This window comes from Oncorhynchus masou, chromosome 21 (assembly GCF_036934945.1).
Source record: "Oncorhynchus masou masou isolate Uvic2021 chromosome 21, UVic_Omas_1.1, whole genome shotgun sequence".
Taxonomy (NCBI): Eukaryota; Metazoa; Chordata; class Actinopteri; order Salmoniformes; family Salmonidae; genus Oncorhynchus; species Oncorhynchus masou.
The window spans coordinates 12812711-12836222 of record NC_088232.1 but is presented as its reverse complement, the minus strand read 5'-3'; the positions used below and the strand labels follow the sequence as shown (position 1 = coordinate 12836222).

The 23512-nt window shown below is 42.1% G+C and overlaps 1 protein-coding gene across 1 annotated transcript in view; it reads right to left on the bottom strand.

Annotated features, from left to right (window-relative positions):
• Positions 1–23512, bottom strand: part of LOC135507820 (microsomal triglyceride transfer protein-like) — a 39469-nt gene that overhangs the window by 9391 nt on the left and 6566 nt on the right. Inside the window, exons 4-12 of the mRNA XM_064927499.1 lie at positions 23308–23415; positions 20834–21090; positions 20357–20507; positions 19777–19934; positions 19239–19407; positions 14783–14890; positions 13837–14049; positions 10351–10562; positions 1270–1367 (exon numbers count right to left, since the gene is read on the bottom strand). Coding sequence (XP_064783571.1) covers positions 1270–1367; positions 10351–10562; positions 13837–14049; positions 14783–14890; positions 19239–19407; positions 19777–19934; positions 20357–20507; positions 20834–21090; positions 23308–23415 — 1474 coding nt within the window. The remainder of the gene's footprint in view (positions 1–1269; positions 1368–10350; positions 10563–13836; positions 14050–14782; positions 14891–19238; positions 19408–19776; positions 19935–20356; positions 20508–20833; positions 21091–23307; positions 23416–23512) is intronic.

Genomic DNA, 23512 nt, shown 5'->3' with positions numbered 1-23512 from the left:
AGGCTGTCCTTGTAAATAAGAATGTTCTTAACCGACTTGCCTAGTTAAATAAAGGTTACACTAAGAGCATAACATTTCTACACCCTAATTGTTGTCTAACTAATACCCAAACAGAGATTCAGTCAAAATAAAAACCTCAAGATCAGTCCCCATGCTTGTCTCAGAGCAGCGCGAAATGGTGCTAAAATAGTTGTAGGCTTTTGCTTCAAATCCTATTGCTTCTAACTTCAATATGCTCTTAAAAAAACAAGACCTACACCACTTTTAACAGCACATTAATTAACACTAGTGAGACTCATGTCGCCTACGGTATGCCTACAGTATATCAAAAAATATGACGTGACTCTCCGCCAATAATTACATATAGAGGATTGGGGGAGTATAAATTTAAACCAAAGCCACATCATGGGTCTCCCGGTCGCAGCTGGCACGGGTTTCAAACCTGCATCAAGGCTTTTTGCACTGCGGGAGTACCCATCCACAAAGTATATTATATTTACAGTGCCTTCAGAAAGATAATAGTTCATTTGCATGGCATAGAGGGACTTTGCAATTAATTGAAATTCATCTGATCACTCTTCATAACATTCTGGAGTATATGCAAATTGCCATCATACAAACTGAGGCAGCAGACTTTGTGAAAATTAATATTTGTGTCATTCTCTTCTGGCCACCTCCAATTGACTCAAATGATGCCTATCAGAGGCTTCTAAAGCCATGACATTTTCCTAGCTGGAAGCATAAATATGCCATTAGTTACATCGTTTTAGTTTGAACGTGCAGACTGGCACTAAGAACAGTGGGAATGTTTCCCTAGTCAGCGCCATTATTAGTGCAATGCCCCTTAAAAAGTGTTGCTCTGTGCTACCCAGTGTGGTGGGGGTCCACCCCCACTCCTCCTTCCTCATGGGCTAGGTCCGTCTTCTGTGCACAGCTCTGCAGGCACATTCCGTGCCCCCCTGTCCTCGTGCCTTGAACCTTCTATTTAGTTTTATGTCGCCCATTCATTGTCAGGGACACAGTAGGACCCAAAAGCATAATCAGTGTTCTAACTCTCCCTTGCGCTGGTCTGGAGTAATGAAGTGGTGGCACAGGGTAGCGTACCACAAATTACCTCTAAGTACCGCAGCATAATCGCAAAACTTTTAGTGGAGCAACCACTGTAGCTGTATCGATTATTCTTTCAAATGGACTCAAATTCCTTCATGCGGAAATAGTTTTTCATTTAAATTGAACAGGAGAAATGTGTGTGTGGGGGGGGCTACTTACGTGCCATGAAGCCAGAGAAAGCAGAGGATGACCCAACCTTGGAGAAGCGGTCATAGTTGTGGGAGATCATGTCCTTCATGGCTTGCCGTAGTATTTTGCTGGAAATTGTAGCGACCAATAGAAACAAATGGTAAATAATTAAGTATTTCAATTTGGAGTAACTTTTATTGGAAATAAGAATGTAATGTTTTTAAAACACTTCTACATTAATGTGGATGCTGCCATGATTACGGATAATCCTGAATGAATTGTAATGAGTGAGAAAGTTAGAGGCATAAATATCATACATTCTCAAAATGCTAACCTCCCCTGTTATTGTAATGGTGAGAGGTTGTCTTGGGGGTATGATAGGTGTCTATAACTTTCTAACTCACTCATCATATTCACGATTCAGTCAGGATTATCCATAATCACACTAGAATCTACATTCTTGTAGACCTGTTTAGAAACATATTCTATTCTTATTTAAAAGTGACTTCAAAATGACAGAAATTATTAGTAAATAATGTATTTTATTGGGCACAAAATAATATGAAACACAACCAAAACAAACAAATGCATCCTACATGTTTGTAGAGTCACAACGTTGATGAAATCATTGTGTGCTAGGAATATGGGACCAAATACTGGCCATGTTGACTCCAATGCCTCCCATAGTTGTGTCAAGTTGGCTGGATGTCCTTTGGGTGGTGGACCATTCGTGACAGGAATTCAGGACCAAACTCTCAACTTTTGACAGCTTCAATACACATATACAGAGTGTACAAAACATGATGAACACCTGCTCTTTTCATGACAGACGGACCAGGTGAATCCAGGGTAAAGCTATGATCCTTTATTGATGTCACTTGTTAAAAATCGGTGTAGATGAAGGGGAGGAGGAGACGGCTTAAAAAATATTATTTAACCTTTGAGGCATGGATTGTGTATATGTGTCATTCAGAGGGTAATAGGCAAATTATTTAAGTGTCTTTGAACGGGGTATGGTAGGCAGTGTTGTATTCGAGACCACCTAAAGCGAGAATGATTCAAGACCAATTCCGGAGCAAATTGAGTCCGAGTCAAAACCGAGGGGAGACAGACAATACCGAGAGAGTGACAAGGGGTCTGAGACAAGGTCAAGACCATGATTGTAATTTTGTCAAATCATCACCATAAGGGTTCAAAATGTCCAGTATGTGTGTGTTCCTATTTCAGAACAACATATGGATTCTTTAGAATTTCAGAATAGTGAAAAAATGCATGCTGGGGAAAATAGAGCCACCAAACACTGTGGGGAACAATAGGCCTTCTACGCCGTCAGAGAAAGGCTAAGGATTTTAAAATAATGATTATAATAATATAATAACGTTAATTATATTATTTTCAATGATGTTCTGATTTAATGTTTTCAGTTTTTGTTGGAAAGGGTCAACACTGAAGAGAAAAAAAGACCCAATCAGTATTTTTGCTGGTCTCTGGCGAGATAACGCTAGCTTGCCAAGTCAGCCATTGGCTATGCCATCAGAAGAATTGGATCCTTTTTTGTACCCCCCAGGGCTATTGAACTTATCCCAGATTCCGCTCCAAGACGCCGCCAGCGGAGAAGAAGGTATTCGGAGTGGAATTCTAGTCCGACTCAGGTGGTGGGCACACCTTCCACCGCTTCCAAGTATATTACTTGCTAATGTTCAGTCTCTGGAAAATAAAGTAGACGAGCTCAGGGTGAGGATCTCCTTCCAGAGAGACATCAGGGACTGTAACATACTCTGTTTCATGGAAACATGGCTCTCTCGGGATATACTGTCCCCGTCCATACAGCCAACAGGATTCTCAGTTCATCGCGCAGACAGGAATAAAGAACTCTCTGGGAAGAAGAAAGGCGGGGGTGTATGTTTCATGATTAACTACTCATGGTGTGATTGTGGTAACATACAGAAAGTCCTTCAGTCACCGGACCTAGAATACCTCACAAGAAAATACTGACTGTATTACCTTACCTATTACCTGTAATTGTCAGAGTAAAATCTCAACGGACTCTATGAAAGCTTAAACCAAGTTTATTCTTCTCAGAGGATGAATACAGCTGCATTAGACAAAGACACTGTTCACACAAGCGCTGATATTTAACCCTTTATCCGAGGCGGAGTCTCCCCCAAAACATCTGAACAAACATTGTATCTTTACTGCTTGGCAGGAAACTAAGTAATACGTCAAAAAAATATTATTTCCAACTTAACTTGACCTCAACTCTCTTCATCAGTAATCCATGTCGCTCTCCCCTTATCAATGCCTGCCACGTGATTGCTTTCCCTGCACTCAGCACATTCCAAGCTTAAATTGCACACACTATTTACTTTCCTCCTACAGATTAATTAACTTAACTTCTGGTGTAGACCCTCTAAACCAAAGCACTCAATATTTCAATAGGATACCTGATAATTAACCCTATCCCAAGTTTATGAGTTAGTACAAAGAATCAATCATCTTCCAAATCAATTATTTTAGGTTAGTCACAGCCGTGTGTATTCCCCCTCAAGCAGATACCACAATGGCCCTCAAGGAATTACACTGGACTTTATGCAAACTGCAAACATTTAACCATGGCAAGGAAACCACATATTCTGAAGCAGCATTTATTGTTGCTGAGGATTTTAACAATACAAATGAGGAAAACGCTATCGAAGTTCTATCAACAAATTGACTGTAGTACTCGCTTAGAAAAAAAACAACAAAGGCTACTCGCTTTTAAGGTGCCTACAAGGCCCTCCCCCGCCAAATCAGATCACGACTCCATTTTGCTCCTCCCTCCTATAGGCAGAAACTCAGAGGAAGTACCCGTGCTAAGGTCTATTCAACACAGCTCCGACCAATCGGAATCCATTCATCAAGATTGTTTTGATCACGTGGACTGGGATATGTTCCGGGTAGCCTCAGAGAATAACATTGACGTTTACACACCAGCTACACACAGGACCAATTTGTAAGTCGCTCTGGATAAGAGCGTCTGCTAAATGACTTAAATGTAAATGTAATGTACACAGACACAGTGACTGAGTTCATCAGGAAGTGTATAGGGGATGTTGCTCCCACGGTGTCTATTAAAACCAGAAACCGTGGATGAATGGCAGCATTAGCACAAAACTGAAAGCGCAAACCACTGCATTTAACCATGGCACGGTGACTGGGAATATGGTTGAAAACAAACCGTGTAGTTATTCCCTCCATAAGGCAATCAAACAGGCAAAACCTCAGTACAGAGACAAAGTGGAGTCGCAATTCAACGGCTCAGACACGAGACGTATGTGGCAGGGTCTACAGACAAATCACAGATTACAAAGGGAAAACCAGCCACGTCGCAGACACCCCGACGTCATGCTCCCAGACAAGCTAAACACCCGCTTCGCTGTTTTTGAGGATAATACAGTGCCACTGACGCAGGACTGTGGACAGTGGGCTCTTGTTATCCATGGCCGATGTGAGTAAGACATTTAAGCGTTTTAACCCTCGCAAGGCTGCCGGCCCAGACGGCCTCCCTAGCCACGTCCTCAGAGCATGCACAGACCAGCTGGCTGGAGTGATTACGGACATATTTAATCTCTCCCTATCCCAGTCTGCTGTCCCCACTTGCTTCAAGATGTCCACCATTGTTCCTGTTCCTAGGAACGCAAAGGTAGCTGAGCTAAATGACTTTCGCCCTGTAGCACTCACTTCTGTCATCATGAAGTTCTTTGAAAGGCTAGAGGGATCATATCACATCTACCGTACCCGACACCCTTGAACCACTTCAATTTGCTTACCGCTCCAATAGATCCACAGACGCAAATCACCATCACACTGCCCTATCCCATCTGGACAAGACTAATACCTACGTCAGAATGCTGTTCATTGACTATAGCTCAGCATTCAACACCATAGTACCCTCCAAGCTCATCATTAAGCTCGGGTCCCTAGGTCTGAACCCCGCCCTGTGCAACTGGGTCCTGGACCTACTGACGGGCCACCCCCCAGGTGGTGAAGGTAGGAAACGACTCCACCTTGCTGATCCTCAATACACAAGGGTGCATGCTCAGCTCCCTCCTGTACTCCTTGTTCACACATGACTGAGTGGCCACGCACGCCTCCAACTCAAATCATCAAGTTTGCAGATGACACAACAGCAGTAGGCCTGATAACCATCAATGACGAGACAGCCTACAGGGAGGAGGTGCGGGCCCTGGCAGAGTGGTGCCAGGAAAATAACCTCCCCTCAACAAAACGAAAGAGCTGATCGTGGACTTCAGGAAATAGCAGAGGGAGCACGCCCGAACCCGTGTCGATGGGACCGCAGTAGAGAAGGTGGAAAGCTTCAAGTTCCTCATCGCACACGTCGCTGTGCTCGTGATGTTACTTTGTACATTTGTCATTTTGAGTAAAAGTACGTTGATTAGTCATATTTGCTGTCCTGAGTCTGACTCTACACCAGCTACACACAGGACCCTTACAGCTTCTCCTTTTTCAAGAACAAGACGTTTCAAATTATCATCATATGGTGAGTTTTATTGAAGCACACTTGCAGTTCGAAAATAACTTGTGTGAATGAAACATTGTTGCCTTTAAAATGGAACTGACAGCATTTTATCAACATGAAATCTTATTAAAATATGTTTATATACACCCCCAGGAATAATTAAACTTTTAGTTTGACATTTTCTGACAAGCAACCACTTAGATATTTTCACGGTTATTTGTGAAAATTCTATAGCAAACGAGAGTGGGAAAATGGCCGTGGGTTAGGACAATTAAGACACTGCAGTAAATAAAACATCTGTGTTGTCCAGGACCAGGGTCTACACAGACCATTGTGCTATAGCCAAATCAGAGCTGACTCAATCATGGACACTCTTATTGACAGTGGTGGCTGCTTTGTGTGATGTATTGTGGTCTCCACCTTCTTGCTGTACACATTTACATTTACATTTAAGTCATTTAGCAGACGCTCTTATCCAGAGCGACTTACAAATTGGTGAATTCACCTTCTGACATCCAGCCAAATATATTTAAACTCAGTTTCACAATTCCTGACATTTAATCCTTGTAAGAATTCCCTGTCTTAGGTCAGTTAGGATTACCACTTTTATTTTAACAATGTGAAATAATAGAGAATGATTTCAGCTTTTATTTCTTTCATCACGTTCCCAGTGGGTCAGAAGTTTACATACACTCAATTAGTATTTGGTGGCATTGCCTTTAAATTGTTTCACTTGGGTCAAACATTTCGGGTAGCCTTCCACAAGCTACCCACAATAAGTTGGGTGAATTTTGTCCCATTCCTTCTGACAGAGCTGGTGTAACGGAGTCAGGTTTGCAGGCCTCCTTGCTCACACAGGCTTTTTCAGTTCTGCCCACAAATGTTCTATAGGATTGAGGTCAGGGCTTTGTGACCTCAATCAATACCTTAACTTTGTTGTCCTTAAGCCATTTTGCCTCAAATTTGGAAGTATGCTTGGGGTCATTGTTCATTTGATAGACCCATTTGCGACCAAGCTTTAACTTCCTGACTGATGTCTTGAAATGTTGCTTCAATATATCCACATAATTTTCCTCCATCATGATGCCATCTATTTTGAGAAGAGCACCAGTCCCTTCTGCAGCAAAGCACCCCCACAACATGCTGCTGTCACCCCCATGTTTCACGGTTGGGATGGTGTTCTTCGGCTTGCAAGCTTGAAGTTTGAAGGTAGGCCTTGAAATACATCCACAGGTACACCTCCAATTGACTCAAATGATGTCAATTAGCCTATCAAAAGCTTCTAAAGCCATCACAATTTTCTGGAATTTCCAAAGCAGTTTAAAAGGCACAGTCATCTTAGTGTGTATAAACGTCTGACCCACTGAAATTGTGATACAGTGAATTAAAAGTGAAATAATCTGTCTTAACAATTGTTGAAAAAATGACGTGTCATGCACAAAGTAGATGTCCTAACCGACTTGCCAAAACTATACTTTGTTAACAAGAAATGTGTGGAGTGGTTGAAAAACAAGTTCCAATGACACCAACCTAAGTGTATGTAAACTTCCAACTTCAACTGTACATATACCTTTATACAAACAAGTCATTTACCATACCGGCCTGCCATCATTCACTGTGTGTTTACAGGCAGTTGCAACAGCGCAAGTTTAGATCATTGGAATGCATACGTCAAAAGCCACAAAATACACCGGAATAGACTTCTGCAAATATTTAAACACCACGGGAGTCCTCGTGCATTTAGAAACTTCACAGTCCTATTGATCAAACAAGCATGAAATGGAAGGCTCTCTCAGTTATGCACATCAACAAGATCAACAACTAATACTAGCGAGAACAAGATGAGCTAAAATCTAACGAAGCAACATTAAATAAACGCTCAAATTTGCACTGATAAACGATAGGGAATTATAGCATCCTCATCCTTCTGCAGCTTGGCTGCCAATGCATGCTTGTCCCAACCAAGCTAACTGGCTAAAGTTGGCTATCTACTTAAAAAGGCACAAATGAGAGAACACATCACTCTGACCATAGGCTGTTTAAAATGTTGTTATCTAGACTGTTCTTGGCTAACTATATTTTTTTTGCCTAACTATATTTTTTTGACTATGTTTACTGACACCGGTCATATTCAGAGGGTGTTGCGCGTTGGTAAATTAAAATCAGCATTTCTGCGCTCTGGCACACTCAGACAAGTGCTTGGAAATCAGAGAGCTAGAGTGAATTTGCTAATTGGATAATAGGTCGCTTAAGTTCTTACAAGCTAAGAAAATAACACTTGCATTTCTAGCTGTGTATGGCCACCAAAAAATTACATGAGTGCCTTCAAGGCAGAGTTCCTCTGTCCAGTGTCTGTTCTTTGGCCCATCTTAAATCTTTTATTTTTATTGGCCAGTCTGAGATATGGCTTTTTCTTTGCAACTCTGCCTAGAAGGCCAGCATCCCGGAGTCACCTCTTCACTGTTGACTTTGAGACAGGTGTTTTGCGGGTACTATTTAATGAAGTTGCAAGTTGACGACTTGTGAGGCATCTGTTTCTCAAACGAGACACTAATGTACTTGTCCTCTTGCTCAGTTGTACACCAGGGCCTCCCACTCCTCTTTCTATTCTGGTTAGAGACCATTTGTGCTGTTCTGTGAAGGGACGCAGCTGTGTCCGAGATCTTCAGTTTCTTGGCAATTTCTCACATGGAATAGCCTTCATTTCTCAGAGCAAGAATAGACTGACGAGTTTCAGAAGAAAGTGCTTTGTTTCTGTCCATTTTGAGCTTGTAAATCGAACCCACAAATGCCGATGCTCCAGATACTCAACTAGTCTAAAGAAGGCAAGTTTTATTCTCAATCAGCACAACCGTTTTCAGCTGTGCTAACATAATTGCAAAAGGGTTTTCTAATGATCAATTCGTCTTTTAAAATGATAAACTTGGATTATCTAACACAACATGCCATTGGAACACAGGAGTGATGGTTGCTGATAATGGGCCTCTGTACGCCCATGTAGATATTCCATTCAAAATCTGCCGTTTCCAGCTACAATAGTCCTTTTCAACATTAACAATGTCTACACTGCATTTCTGATCAATTTGATGTTAATGCAATGGACAAATAAATGTGGTTCTCTTTCAAAAACAACAACATTTCTAAGTGACCCCAAACTTTTGAACGGTAGTGTATATAGGGCATCAGCCTCTAAGGTGCAGGGTTGAGTAACCGGGTGGTAGCCGGCTAGTGATGGCTGTTTAACAGTCTGATGGCCTTGAGATCGAAGCTGTTTTTCAGTCTCTTGGGCCCAGCTTTAATGCACCTAAACTGACCTCGCCTTCTGGATGATAGCGGGGTGAACAGGCCGTGGCTCGGGTGGATGATGTCCTTGATTATCTTTTTGGCCTTCCTGTGATATTGGGTGCTGTAGGTGTGCCCCCGGTGATGCGTTGGGCAGCCTGCATCACCCTCCGGACCATCACAGAAGCTCCTTTGTGCATGATTTCTCGATTGTACTACATAATTGATCAATCATATACCTCCACTACACTACTTTGATACGCATCAGTAGGGATTCAGATGTAGGGATACACCACTGGCCCTTTGAGTTTTACAAAAAGTGCACTCTCCTACATGAGCAAGCTGGTATTACGGTTGCGGTCCTTTCAGAACAACAAACTTGTCACACACTTAAGGCCTATATGTTCACCACTGCGCAAACACGTCTATAATCGATATAAATGCTGTTAAGATAATGTTACAAGAAAGCTGTTTCATGTGCTGACTACATTAAAGCTGATAATTATGAGTTTTTTACTCTGCTGGTCCCGGCAAGAAATTACAAGTCCTCACTGTCTGAGACCGAATCAAAACCAAGTGCAAATGTATCCGACACAAGACCGAGACACTCAATATGTAGCCTCGAGACCGGACTGCTAGTAGGTGCCAGGCGCACCGGTTTGTGTTAAGAACTGCACGCTGCTGGGTTTTTCACCCTCAACAGTTTCCCATGTGTATCAAGAATGGTCCACCACTCAAAGGACATCCAGCCAACTTGAAGCAACTGTGGGAAGCATTGGAGTCCAACATGGGCCAGCAAACCAGTGACACGCTTTTGACACCTTATAAAGACAATGCCCCAACGAATTGAGGCTATTCTGAGGGTGAAGTGGGGGTGGGGAGGCTATTCTTGATGTTTCGTATACAGGTCCCCTAAAATGGGGGGACTACATACATTGCTGTAATTTCTAAGACGGTTCAACTGATACGGATGGAAATACCCTTAAATTAAAGCCTGACAGTCTGCACTTTTACCTCATGTATAATTTCAAATCCAAAAGTGCTGGAGTACCGAGCCAAAACAACAAAATGTGTCACTGTCCCAATACTTTTGGAGCTCACTTTACTTTGTCTGCCTTCGATTTAAGTTGGCACAGCAGTGCCTGCTGGTGTAGCAGGTAACACCACTGCCTGCACCACATATAAACCACCCCAGTGTGGGTACAAATCCCAGCCCCACCTCTAGTCTCCCACTCATTTAGTGCCGTTTGTCTGAATAAAATGAAAACACCAATGAAATTACAAATCAAAATGTAAATCCCATCACCCACCTGGCAGGCATTTCAAAGTGGAGGATGTCATTGACCTTGGAAAGCATGTACTTGTTCAACTCTCTGGGCAGGTTTCCGATGGACAGGAGCATGTTCTTCACCTCCATGTAAGAGGGGTTGCTGCTGAAGACCACATCCGCAGCTGCTGCCCTCACATTCTTCTCATAGACCCGGCGGTTCTGGTGGTACACTCGGTTCACCGTCTGCTTCACCTGAAATATATATACACACAGTTGAAGTCGGAAGTTTACATAAAAATAGTTTTAATGACTCCAACCTAAGCGTTTCAACCACTCCACAAATTCCTTATTTTTTTGTGTATCGGCAAGTCGGTTAGGACACCTACTTTGTACATGACCCAATACATTTTTCCAGCAATTGTGTACAGACAGATTTTTTCACTTATAATTCACTGTATCACAATTCCAGTGGGTCAGAAGTTTACATACACTAAGTTGACCGTGCCTTTAAACAGCTTGGAAAATTCCAGAGAATGATGCCATGGCTTTAGAAGGTTGTGTGACTCAAATGATGTCAATTAGCCTATTGGAGGTGTACCTGTGGATGTATTTCAAGGCCTACCTTCAAACTCAGTGCCTTTTTGCTTGACATCATGGGAAAATCAAAATAATTCAGCAAAGACTTCAGGAAAAAAAAATGTAGACCTCCACAAGTCTGGTTCATCCTTGGGAGCAATTTCCAAACGCCTGAAGGTACCACGTTCATCTGTACGAACAATAGTACGCAAGTATAAACACCATGGGACCACGCGGCCGTCAAATCGCTCACGAAGGAGACGTGTTCTGTCTCCTAGAGATGAACGTATTTTGGTGTGAAAAGTACAAATCAATCCCAGAACAATAGCAAAGGACCTTGTGAAGATGCTGCTGGGGGAAACACGTACAAAAGTATCTATATCCACAGTCAAACGACTCCTATATTGACATAACCTGAAAGGCCGCTCAGCAAGGAAGAAGCCATTGCTCCAAAACTGCCATAAAAAAGCCAGACTACGGTTTGCAACTGCACATGGGGACAAAGATCGTACAAATGTCCTGTGGTCTGATGAAACAAAAATAGAACTGTTTGGCCATAACGACCATTGTTATGTTTGGAGGAAAAAGAGCGAGGCTGCAAGCCGAAGAACACCATCCCAACCGTGAATCACGGGGTGGCAGCAACATGTTGTGGGGGTGCTTTACTGCAGGAGGGACTGGTGTTCTTCCCAAAATAGAAGGTATCATGAGGAAGGAAAATTATGTGGATATATTGAAGCAACATTTCAAGACATCAGTCAGGAAGATAAAGCTTGGTCGCAAATGTGTCTTCCAAATGGACAATGACCCCAAGCATTCTTCCAAAGTTGTGGAATAATGGCTTCAGGACAACAAAGTCAAGTTATTGGAGTGTCCATCACAAAGCCCTGACCTCAGAGTGTGCGAGCAAGGAGGCCTACAAAGCTGACTCAGTTACACCAGCTCTGTCAGCTTATTGTGGGTAGCTTGTGGAAGGCTACCTGAAACGTTTGACCCAAGTGAAACAATTTAAAGGCAACGCTACCAAATACTAATTGAGTGTATGTTAACTTCTGACCCACAGGTAATGTAAGAATGAAAGAAATAAAAGCTGAAATAAAATCACTCTACTATTATTCTGACATTACACATTCATAAAGTGGTGATCCTATCTTACCTAAACAGGGAATTTTTACTAGGATAAAATGTCAGGAATTGTAAAAAAAACAAACACCCCAGACCACTTGACTTTCACATTTTGTTACGTTACAGCCTTATTCTAAAATTGATTTTTTTTAAACAAATAAATCTACACACAATACCCCATAATGACAAAGTGAAAAAAGGTTTTTCGAAATGTTTGCACATTTATTAAAAAACAGAAATACCTTATTTACCTTAAGTATTCAGACCCTTTGGTATGAGACACGAAATTGAGCTCAGGTGCATCCTGTTTCCATTGATTTCCATGTTAGAGAAACACACACAGTTGAGATGTTTCTGCAACTTTATTAGAGTCCACCTGTGGTAAATTCAGTTGATTGGACATGATTTGGAAATGCACACACCTGTCTATATAAGGGCCCACAATTGACAGTGCATGTCAGAGCAAAACCCTAGCCTAGGAATTGTCCATAGAGCTCCAAGAAAGGATTGTGTTGAGACACAGATCTGGGGAAGGGTACCAAAAAATGTCTGCAGCATTGAAGGTCCCCAAGAACCCAGTGGCCTCCATCATTCTTAAATGGAAGAAGATTGGAACCACCAAGACTCTTCCTAGAGCTGGCTGCCTGGCCAAACTGATCAATTGGGCGAGAAGGGCCTTGGTCAGGGAGGTGACCAAGAACTCGATGGTCACTCTGACATAGCTCTAGAGTTCCTCTGTGGAGATGGGAGAACCTTCCAGGAGGACAACCATCTCTGCAACTCTCCGCCAATAAGGCCTTTATGGTAGTGGCCAGACGGAAGCCAATCCTCAGTAAAAAGGCACACGACAGCCCGCTTGTAGTTTGAAAATAGGCACCTAAAGGACTCTCTGGTCTGATGAAACCAAGAATGAACTCTTTGGCCTGAATGCCAAGCGTCACGTCTGGAGACAACCAGGCACAGCTCATTACCCATCTAACACCACCCCTAACGTGAAGCATGGTGGTGGCAGCATCATGCTGTGGGATGTTTTTCAGCGGCAGGGACTGGGAGGCTAGTCAGGATCGAGGTAAAGATGGATGGAGCAAAGTACAGAGAGATCCTTGGTGAAAACCTGCTCCAGAGCACTCAGGAACTCAGACTGGGGGTGAATGTTCACCTTCCAACAGGACAACCACCCTAAGCACATAGCTAAGACAATGCTGGAGTGGCTTCAGGATAAGTCTCTGAATGTCCTTGAGTGGCCCTGCCAGAGCTCGGACTTGAACATCTCTGGAGAGACCTGAAAATAGCTGTGCAATGACGCTCCCCATCCAAGCTGACAGAGATTGAGAGGATCTGCAGAGAAGGGGAGAAACTCCCCAAATACAGGTGTGCCAAGCTTGTAGCGTCACACCCAAGAAGACACGAGGCTGTAATCACTGCCAAAGGTGCTTCAACAAAGTACTGAGTAAAGGGTCTGAATACATTTCTAAAAATCTGTTTTTGCTTTGTCATCATGAGGTATTGTGTGTAGATTGGTGAGGGGGAAAAACAATTGAATCCATTTTAGAATAAGGCTGTCAAGTAACAAAACGTGAAAAAAGTCAAGGGGTCTGAATACTTCCAGAATGCACTGTACATACAACAACATATACAGTGCACTTGGAAAGTATTCAGACACCTTGACTTTTTCCACATTTTGTTACTTTACAGCAGGTGACCACATACATCTCTTCTTTCGATATACCCTTTGTATGTATCTAAATATATGGCTCTGGGAATGGCAATCCAGCTTCCCGCATCCGGCACTTCCTCTGTGAATTTAGACGTCAAATGGCCTCACCTCGTCTGTGATGAGGGCGACGTCGTATCTCTGCAGTGCTGTGAGGGAGATGGTGCAGTAGGCTCCGACCTCCGACTCAGCATATTTGGAAAACAGGGGAATGGCCTCGGGCAGCAGGGAGTTCTTCAGCGCTAGCAGGTACATCTGAACGTCTGACTCCACCTGCGTACTGTCGGGACCTTCCAGAATCATCTTCTTCACCTCAACCACAGTCTGGGTTGTACATGAGACAAAAACACACAAGTCAGCCATTGTATAGTTCATTTTAAGAAATTCTTTGGTGCATTTCACAACAGGATCATATTTATTTTATTTAACTAGGCAAGTTGGTTAAAAACAAATTCTCATTTACAATGACGGCCTGCCCCGGCCAAACCCTAACCCGGATGACGCTGGGCCAATTTTGCGCAACCCTATGGAACTCCCAATCATGGACAGTTGTGATACAGCCTGGAATTGAACCAGGGTCTGTAGTGATGCCTCAAGCACAGAGATGCAGTGCCTTAGACCGCTGTGCCACTCAGAGCCCAAATCCATCTATCTTTTTGAACCATCAGACACAGCTACGTCTCACTACTATATTCCAGTCTGGCATTCCAATAGTTGTACTTGGTTCAGTTAAAAAAGTCCAATCAGTATTCTCTTGGTTGAAGATTATTCAATTGCTTAAAAGGGACATTTAAACTAATTTCTACTTCACATTCATCGAGACAATGCCTACGCATAAGTCGGTTAAAATTACATGATGCACAACAGATGATGTTATCAGAAACAGTTATCTTCATCCATCTTTTGAACTATGAAACACACCATTTTCACATAGGTTGATGTTGGGGTGGTGCTGGAGATGAATATTAAGTAAACAGAATGTGTGAATCCCTTTAAGAACGAGTTTTGTACATCTCCCCTCATTACAGACATAGGGTCAAACATATTCGATACTCACTGGTAGCTCACAACCCCCTTTCTGACAGAGCTTGTGCACAAGGGCACCCATGATGATCACCACCGACTCTTTGATGTCATTACTGACAATCTTGCCCTTTGAAATGTCCTGAAAAAACAATGCGTGTAATTAAAAATCACCATGCTTTATCATACAGTACACACAAAAACATTTTTTTTATATAATTTTGAAAGTCGTAGGTGGAAAATTCGAAGAGAAAGAAACAACTGCACCACAAATTCTTTGTGTACACACTATTGATCAAAAGTTTTAGAGCACCTATTCATTCAACAAGGGTTCTTCTTTATTTTTACAGTTTTCTACAATGCAGAATAATAGTGACATCAAAACTATGAAACAACACATATGGAATCATGTAGCAACCAAAAAGAATTGTTAAAAAAAAATGTATATATATTTTATATTTGAGATTCTTCAAAATAGCAAGCTTTTGCCTTTGATGACATCTTTGCACACTCATGGCACTCAACCAGCTTCGCCTGGAATGCTTTTCCAACAGTTTTGAAGAACTTCCCACATATGCTGAGCACTTGTTGGCTGCTTTTCCTTCACACTGCGGTCCAACTCATCCCAAAACATCTCAATTGGGTTGAGGTCAGGTGATTGTGGCGACCAGCTTATCTGAAGCAGCACTCCATCACTCTCCTCCTTGGTCAAATAGCCCTTACACAGCCAGGAGGTGTGTTGGGTCATTGTCCTGTTGAAAAACAAATGATTGTCCCACTCAGCGCAAACCAGATGGGATGGCGTATTAAGATGGGATGGCGTACCCAGCTGCATTAAGTACTGCAGTGCATCTCCTCCTCATGGACTGCACCAGATTTGCCAGTTCTTGCTGTGAGATGTTACCCCACTCTTCCACCAAGGCACCTGCAAGTTCCCGGACATTTCTGGGGGGGGAATGGCCCCAGCCCTCACCCTCCGATCCAACAGGTCCCATAAGTGCTCAATGGGATTGCTGGCCATGGCAGAACACTGACATTCCTGTCTTGCAGGAAATCACACACAGAACAAGCAGTTTGGCTGGTGGCATTGTCATGCTGGAGGGTCATGTCAGGATGAGTCTGCAGGAAGGGTACCACATGAGGGAAGATGATGTCTTCCCTGTAACGCATAGAGTTGAGATTGCCTTCAATGACAAGCTCAGTCCGATGATGCTGTGACACACCGCCCCAGACCATGACGGACCCTCCACCTCCAAATTGATCCCGCTCCAGAGGACAGGCCTCGGTGTAACGCTCATTCCTTCGATGATAAATACGGATCCGACCATCACCCCTGGTGAGACAAAACCGCGACTCGTCAGTGAAGAGCACTTTTTGCCAGTCCTGTCTGGTACAGCGATGGTGGGTTCGTGCCCATAGGCAACGTCGTTGCCGGTGATGTCTGGTGAGGACCTGCCTTAAAACGGATCTACAAGCCCTCAGTCCAGCCTCTCTCAGCCTACTGTGGACAATCTGAGCATTGATGGAGGGAGTGTGCGTTCCTGGAGTAACCAGGACCTGTCCCGCAAGCACCCTGTACCTGTCCCGCAAGTGTGATGTTCAGTCGTGCACCAGGGCCTCCCACACCTCTTTCTACTGTGGTTAGAGCCAGTTTTCACTGTTCTGTGGAGTTGTACACAGCGTTGTACCAGATCTTCAGTTTTTTGGCAATTTCTCACATGGAATAGCATTCATTTCTCAGAACATGAATAGACTGATGAGTTTCAGAAGAAAGTGCTTTGTTTCTGGCCATTTTGAGCTTGTAATCAAACCCACAAATGCTGATGTCTAAAAGGACAGTTTTATTGCTTCTTTAAATCAGAATAACAGTTTTCAACTGTGCTAACTTAACGCAAAAATGTTTTCAAATGATCAATTAGCCTTTAAAGTGATAAACTTGGATTAGCTGTTCCAATGGCACATTGTGTTTCAGGAGTAATGGTTGCTCATAATGGGCCGCTGTACGCCTATGTAAATATACCATTAATTAATTAATTAATTAATTATTGTTTACAGGAAACTCAATCAACAATTTATGATGAAGGTGAGTAGAAAATGGACTGTGGGTGAAAAATACTTCTCTCATGGGCAAAGAAACTCAAAAGGGATGATGATAGTGGCAGTAATTTTGATCCGAATGTGCAAATTGTCCAAACAGATCCACAAGGTAGATGGATGATTTTAAATATGTTGTTATTGGACCATAAACAGATATGGCTCATTAACCTTTACGGACCAAATAATGGTGATCCACGCTTCTTTGAAAATATATATATATAATGAAGTATCAACCCTGCAAGCAATACAATATTATCATGGTGGGCGATTATAATAAGGTTTTAAATACCTCAATGGACCGTAAAGGAAATCACACTATCACCCTCATGCTTTTAAGGAAATCACAAATATCATGGATATATTGGAACTAGTGGATATATGGAGGCTTAAATATCCTGACCTAGTGAGATATACATGGCGGAGGCTTAATCAAGCTAGTCGTCTTGACTTCTTTCTTATGTAAGTCTTGTTGGCACCGAAAGTGAAAAAAAGTGTTGATAGGGGACAGAATGCGGTCGGACCATCAGATAATTGGCATATATATATATATATATATATATTACTCTAACGGAATTTCCACGTTGGCGAGGATATTGGAAATTTAATCAATCATATTGGATGAGAAATTGTTTTTAATTAGGACAGAGGAATATATAACTGCTTTTTTCGGGCATAACATAGGTACAGCAAATCCGCTTATTGTACAGGACACTTAAATGTGCCTTTAGAGGTCATGCAATTCAGTACTCATCTCTAAAACAAAAGCAATTTAGATCAAAAGGGTCCATATTAACAAATGAAATTGAAGGACTAACAGTACAGTTAGATAGCAATAAAACCTGTACCATAGAGGCACAGGAAAAACAAAAAGAAATGGAGGAACTTACTCAAGAAAGATCCAGTGTAATATACTATATTAATAAAGCAAACTGGATGGAACAATGGGGGGAAAAAAATGCACCAAATTATTGTTTAATCTTCAACATAGAAATGCTACAAAAAAATAATTTAATGAAACTTGTTGCAAATGACAGTCACCTATGATTCACCAAATTATATTTGAAAGAGGAAGCAAAGTACGTTAGGGATATGTTTTCGTTTCAGCCTCCTCCATCTCCTCTAACCGGAGCTAATTGTATGGATGTTTGCCCTGATGATGAGCATACGGGTACTTTCAAACCAGAAAAAACAGATCGTTTTTTACCTAAGTAATTCAATGATTTTGGGAGCAGAGCATTGGGGGAGCAGTGTTGTGTTGCAGTGCCCGTCAGAAGTCAATGACATATCTGTCTAACCAACTGAAAACATTGAACGGACTTTTACCGAATAATTTCTCCCCATCCCGCTTTGTTGGACATGCATTTCATTCATTTTGGTTTGTAGAGTTTAACTTCTTCGATATAGGGGGCGCTCTTTTAATTTTTGGATAAAAAAACGTTCCCGTTTTAAACAAGATATTTTGTCACGAAAAGATGCTCGACTATGCATATAATTGACAGCTTTGGAAAGAAAACACTGACGTTTCCCAAAACTGCAAAGATATTGTCTGTGAGTGCCACAGAACTAATGCTACAGGCGAAACCAAGATGAAATTTCATACAGGAAGTGCCCCAGATTTTGAATGCGCTGTGTTCCAATGTCTCCTTATATGGCTGTGAATGCACCTACACTTTCTGTCGTTTCCCCAAGGTGTCTGCAGCATTGTGACGTATTTGTAGGCATATCATTGTAAGATTGACCATAGACTACATTTACCAGGTGTCCGCTTGGTGTCCTCCGTCGAAATTATTGCACAATCTCCAGCTGCGTGCATTTTTCCATTTGGTTCAGAGGAGAAAGGCAACTGCCACGAATTATTTATCATCGAATAGATATGTGGAAAAACGCCTTGAGGATTGATTCTAAACAACGTTTGCCATGTTATGGAGTTAATTTGGAAAAAAGTTTGGCGTTGTAATGACTGATGAACAAAACGGAGCGATTTCTCCTACACAAATAATCTTTTTGGAAAAACTGAACATTTACTATCTAACTGAGAGTCTCCTCATTGAAAACATCCAAAGTTTTCAAAGGTAAATGATTTTATTTGAATGTTTTTCTTGTTTTTGTGAAAATGTTGCCTGCTGAATGCTAGGCTTAATGCTATGCTAGCTATCAATACTCTTACACAAATGCTTGTGTAGCTATGGTTGAAAAGCATATTTTGAAAATCTGAAATGACAGTGTTGTTAACAAAAGGCTAAGCTTGTGAGCCAATATATTTATTTCATTTGCGATTTTCATGAATAGTTAACGTTGCGTTATGGTAATGAGCTTGAGGCTATGATTACGCTCCCGGATACGGGATTGCTCGACGCAAGAAGTTAAGCAAGTGGCAGCCATTGGCCACTCACCACCAAAGCCTGGAGCATTCTTTCGTTGGGGTGCGAGGCGAAGCCGCAGGCGTACAGGAACCTTTCCTGCAGAACCAGGCCTTTGGGGTCGGCAAAGTTGAGGAACTGCAGCATGGCGTCCAGGGAGGCGGGCGTCTGGGACGAGGTCACGGCGTCCACCACCTGAGGTCTGCAGACCCCGACAGAGTTGGAGAGAGGCAGTGAGTCAGAAGTCTAAAATGTCGCAATATTCCCTATATAGTTAACTATGTGGCTCTGGCCAAAAGACCCACAGGGCGGGAGACAGACAGCAAGGAAATGGAGTGACGAGTCACTACATCTCATAAGAAAGCATCACAGCCTGAGGGAGAGAGAAAAAGACAAAACATACATAAAAAAAGAGATTGAGGAGAGCGAGCGATAGAAGAGAAGTGAAAATAGAGAGAAGGAGTGAAACGGAAAGGACAAAAAGAGAAAAAAAGAGGAGAGTGAGAGAAAGAGGCAGACAAAGAGAAAGAGAGAGAGAGCGAGAGAGAGGTGGGTAAGTGCTAGGCCTTACAGGGCAGTCTTGGTGGAGCTCTTCAGCACTTGGAGGATCTCGTCCTTGGAGGCTTTCCTTATGCTCTGGATGAGAGCCAGGAAGCGTCGGGGAGCGATGGCCTTTGACAAGCTATCTGGTTCAAACTGCTTCTGGACCTCTTGCCAGTGCTCAAACAGCTAGCGGGATGAGCAGAGAAGAGGAAAAGGGAAAAAAAATGCTAATTTCTTAATTACATGTTTGATCAGCAAGGACATGCATCGATAGTGTGGTATAGCGTTGGTAAATTCAGACTTCACAAGGGCTTTTCACACTATTGTAACACCCTGTACTGTGTTGGTTCTGATTATTTCATTCTAGCACCATTCCAGCAATCAACCAGGCCAGCATCATACAGTTTTCCTCTGCCCTTTTTAATTATTCTATAGCAAATAGTCATTTTTGAAGCATTTAATTTGGGAGTCAATACCATCAATGTAAAAGCTGAATTGAAAATTATATTGAAGGTAATATTGGAATCTTTCAGAGGAAAAAGTCAGTGTCCAAGGTTGAAAACATCGTGAAGCACTTTTTTACTTTATTGTTTCTCACAACCACTCACCGATTGACAGCCCTTGCATTGGGATTTGACCTTCTCAGCTGTTACACCAACTGCATACAATTTCTCATCAAGTGATTTGACAACACTGGCGACATTCTTCCCCGCCGCCTCAAATGGCCCAGTCTCAATTGTTACCAGCGTCAAGTTTTGCCTGAGGACAACATAAATTAACAAATCCAAATCAATCAGTTTCTGTTCCTTGCAATTGATGCTCTCAGAAAGCCTACTTAAAATCAGTAAGTGAAAAAAGAACATTACTTTTAGAATGAAAGAACGTGTTGGATTAATGTAGTAAACAAAAAGAAATACAACTATTGCCTCAATGTTTACAGCAGAATTTCACCATTAAAATTCCATTTGACTCCCTTATGTCAAATTTTTCTTAAAGCCGCATTGTTGGTTAAGGGCTTGTAAGTAAGCATTCCTGTTGTATTTGGCGCATGTGACAAATACAATTTGTTTTGTGTCACACCTTACCTGGACACTATTTTAGCGGCGGTGGTGCGGCGTGCATTGACTGCTAAGATGTGAGTCTCCTTGGCTGTGGCTGACTTAATGAAGCCATCCTCCAGGGTGAAAACTGTGACAGAGCTGGACTCCCCACTCACACCCAGGACCTGAATGTAGGTGGTGAAGCCGGTCTCTGCGGTCTTGCAGGTCTCCAAAGCCTTGGTCCTTGTCACCTGGCCTTGGGCAGCCTTGTACTCTACCGTACACCTCCCTGACACATCATTCTGTTCCCAGAAAGAGCAGTCAGCCAACAAAAAGTACTCACACAGAAAACCATAGAAAGACAGTTAAGCATTTGTTTGAATGATTTTCATTGAGAATTCATTGCAAACTTACAACTGTGTTTATGGTAAAATGTTATTTTACAGTGCATTATTATTTTTTGATGACATGACACCTGCTCATTCAAGGGTTTTTCTTATTTTTACAGTTTAGAATAATAGTAAAGACATCAAAACATTGAAATAACACATGGAATCATGGAGTACCCAAAAGTGTTAAACAAATCAAAATACATTTTAAATTTGAGATTTTTCAAATATCAAGGCAAAGGGTAGCTGACAGCTTTGTACACTCATGGTATTCTCTCAACTAGCTTCACCTGGAATGCTTTTCCAACAGGAGTTCAAACATATGCTGAGCACTTGTTGGCTGCTTTTCCTTCACTCTGCGGTTCAACTCATCCCAAACCATCTCAAATTGGGTTGAGGTCAGGTGATTGTGGAGGCCAGGTCATCTGAAGCAGCACTCCATCACTCTCCTTCTTGGTTAAATAGACCTTACACAGGCCGGAGGTGTGTTGGGTCATTGTCCTGTTTAAATACAAATGATAGAGCAAACCAGATAGGATGGCGTATCGCTGCAGAATGCTGTGGCAGCCATGCTGGTTAAGTGTGCCTTGAATTCTAAATAAATCACAGACAGTGTCACCAGCAACGCACCTCTACACCATCACACTTCCTCCTCCATGCTTCACGGTGGGAAATACAGATGCGGAGATCATCCGTCTCACAAAGTTTGGACTCATCAGATGAAAGGACACAATTCCACCTGGTTAAAACCTCTTACATCTATGGGGGCGCTATTTCATTTTTGGATGAAAAACGTTCCCGTTTTAAACAAGATATTTTGTCACAAAAAGATGCTCGACTATGCATATAATTGATACCATTCGAAAGAAAACACTCTGACGTGTCCAGAAATACCAAGATATTCTCTGTGCGTGCCCTAGAACGTGAGCTTCAGGCAAAACCAAGATGAGATGGCATCCAGGAAATGACAAGGATTTTTGAGGCTCTGTTTTCCATTGTCTCCTTATATGGCTGTGAATGCGAGAGGAATGAGCCTGCCCTTTCTGTCGTTTCCCCAAGGTGTCTGCAGCATTGTGACGTATTTGTAGGCAGATCATTGGAAGATTGACCATAAGAGACCACATTTACCAGGTGTCCGCCCGGTGTCCTGCGCCGAAATTGGTGCGCAAAAGTCACCTGCCAGTATTTTTCCATGCGATACAGAGAGGAAAGCAAGCTTCCACGGACTGCATATCAATGAAGAGATATGTGAAAAAACACCTTGAGGATTGATTCCAAACAACGTTTGCCATGTTTCGGTCGATATTATGTAGTTAATCCGGAAAAAGTTTGACGTTGTAGGTGACTGAATTTTCGGTTCGTTTCGGTAGCCAGACGCAATGTAGAAAACGGAACGATTTCTCCTACACACAGACGCTTTCAGGAAAAACTGCGCATTTGGTATGTAACTGAGAGTCTCCTCATTGAAAACATCAGGAGCTCTTCAAAGGTAAATGATTATATTTATTTGGTTATCTGGTTTTTGTGAAAATGTTGCGTGCTAAATGCTACTCAAAATGCTATGCTAGCTTTGCATACTCTTACACAAATTAGTCAATTTCTATGGTTCAAAAGCATATTTTGAAAATCTGAGATGACAGTGTTGTTAAGAAAAGGCTAAGCTTGAGAGCAGACGCATTATTTTCATTTTATTTGCGATTTTCAGAAATCGTTAACGTTGCGTTATGCTAATGAGCCTGAGGCTTTAGTCACAAACCCGGATCCGGGATGGGGAGTTTCAAGAAGTTAATGTCAGGTGGGGTGATTACCTTATGAAGCTGCTTGAGAGAATGCCATGAGTGTTCAAAGCTGTCATCAAGGCAAAGGGTGGATATTTGAAGAATCTCAAATATATTTTGATTTGTTTAATACTTTTTTGGTTACTACATGATTATGTGTGTTATTTCATAGTTTTGATGTCTTCACTATTATTTCACAATGTATAAAATAGTCAAAATAAAGAAAAACCCTTGTTGAATGAGTAGGTGCTCTAAAACTTTTGACCAGTAGAGTGTGTGTGTGTAATATATATATATATATAAAATGTTTCCACAATTTCCTGTAACTGTATATGCATTGGGCCTCATTTACCTCTATGACCTTCCCAGATCTGGATTGCACCTGCAGCAAGCTAGCCACACCCCTTTTCAAGTTCTTAATGGAAGCAGGCTCCGCCTTATAGCAGTAAAAGCTGCTCACCTGAAACAGAGGCATGGAACAACAAACAAGTCAATATGATACGAAACAGTGCACTAGAGTCAAGTGACAGAACAGCGAAATTAGCAGTACTTCTCTC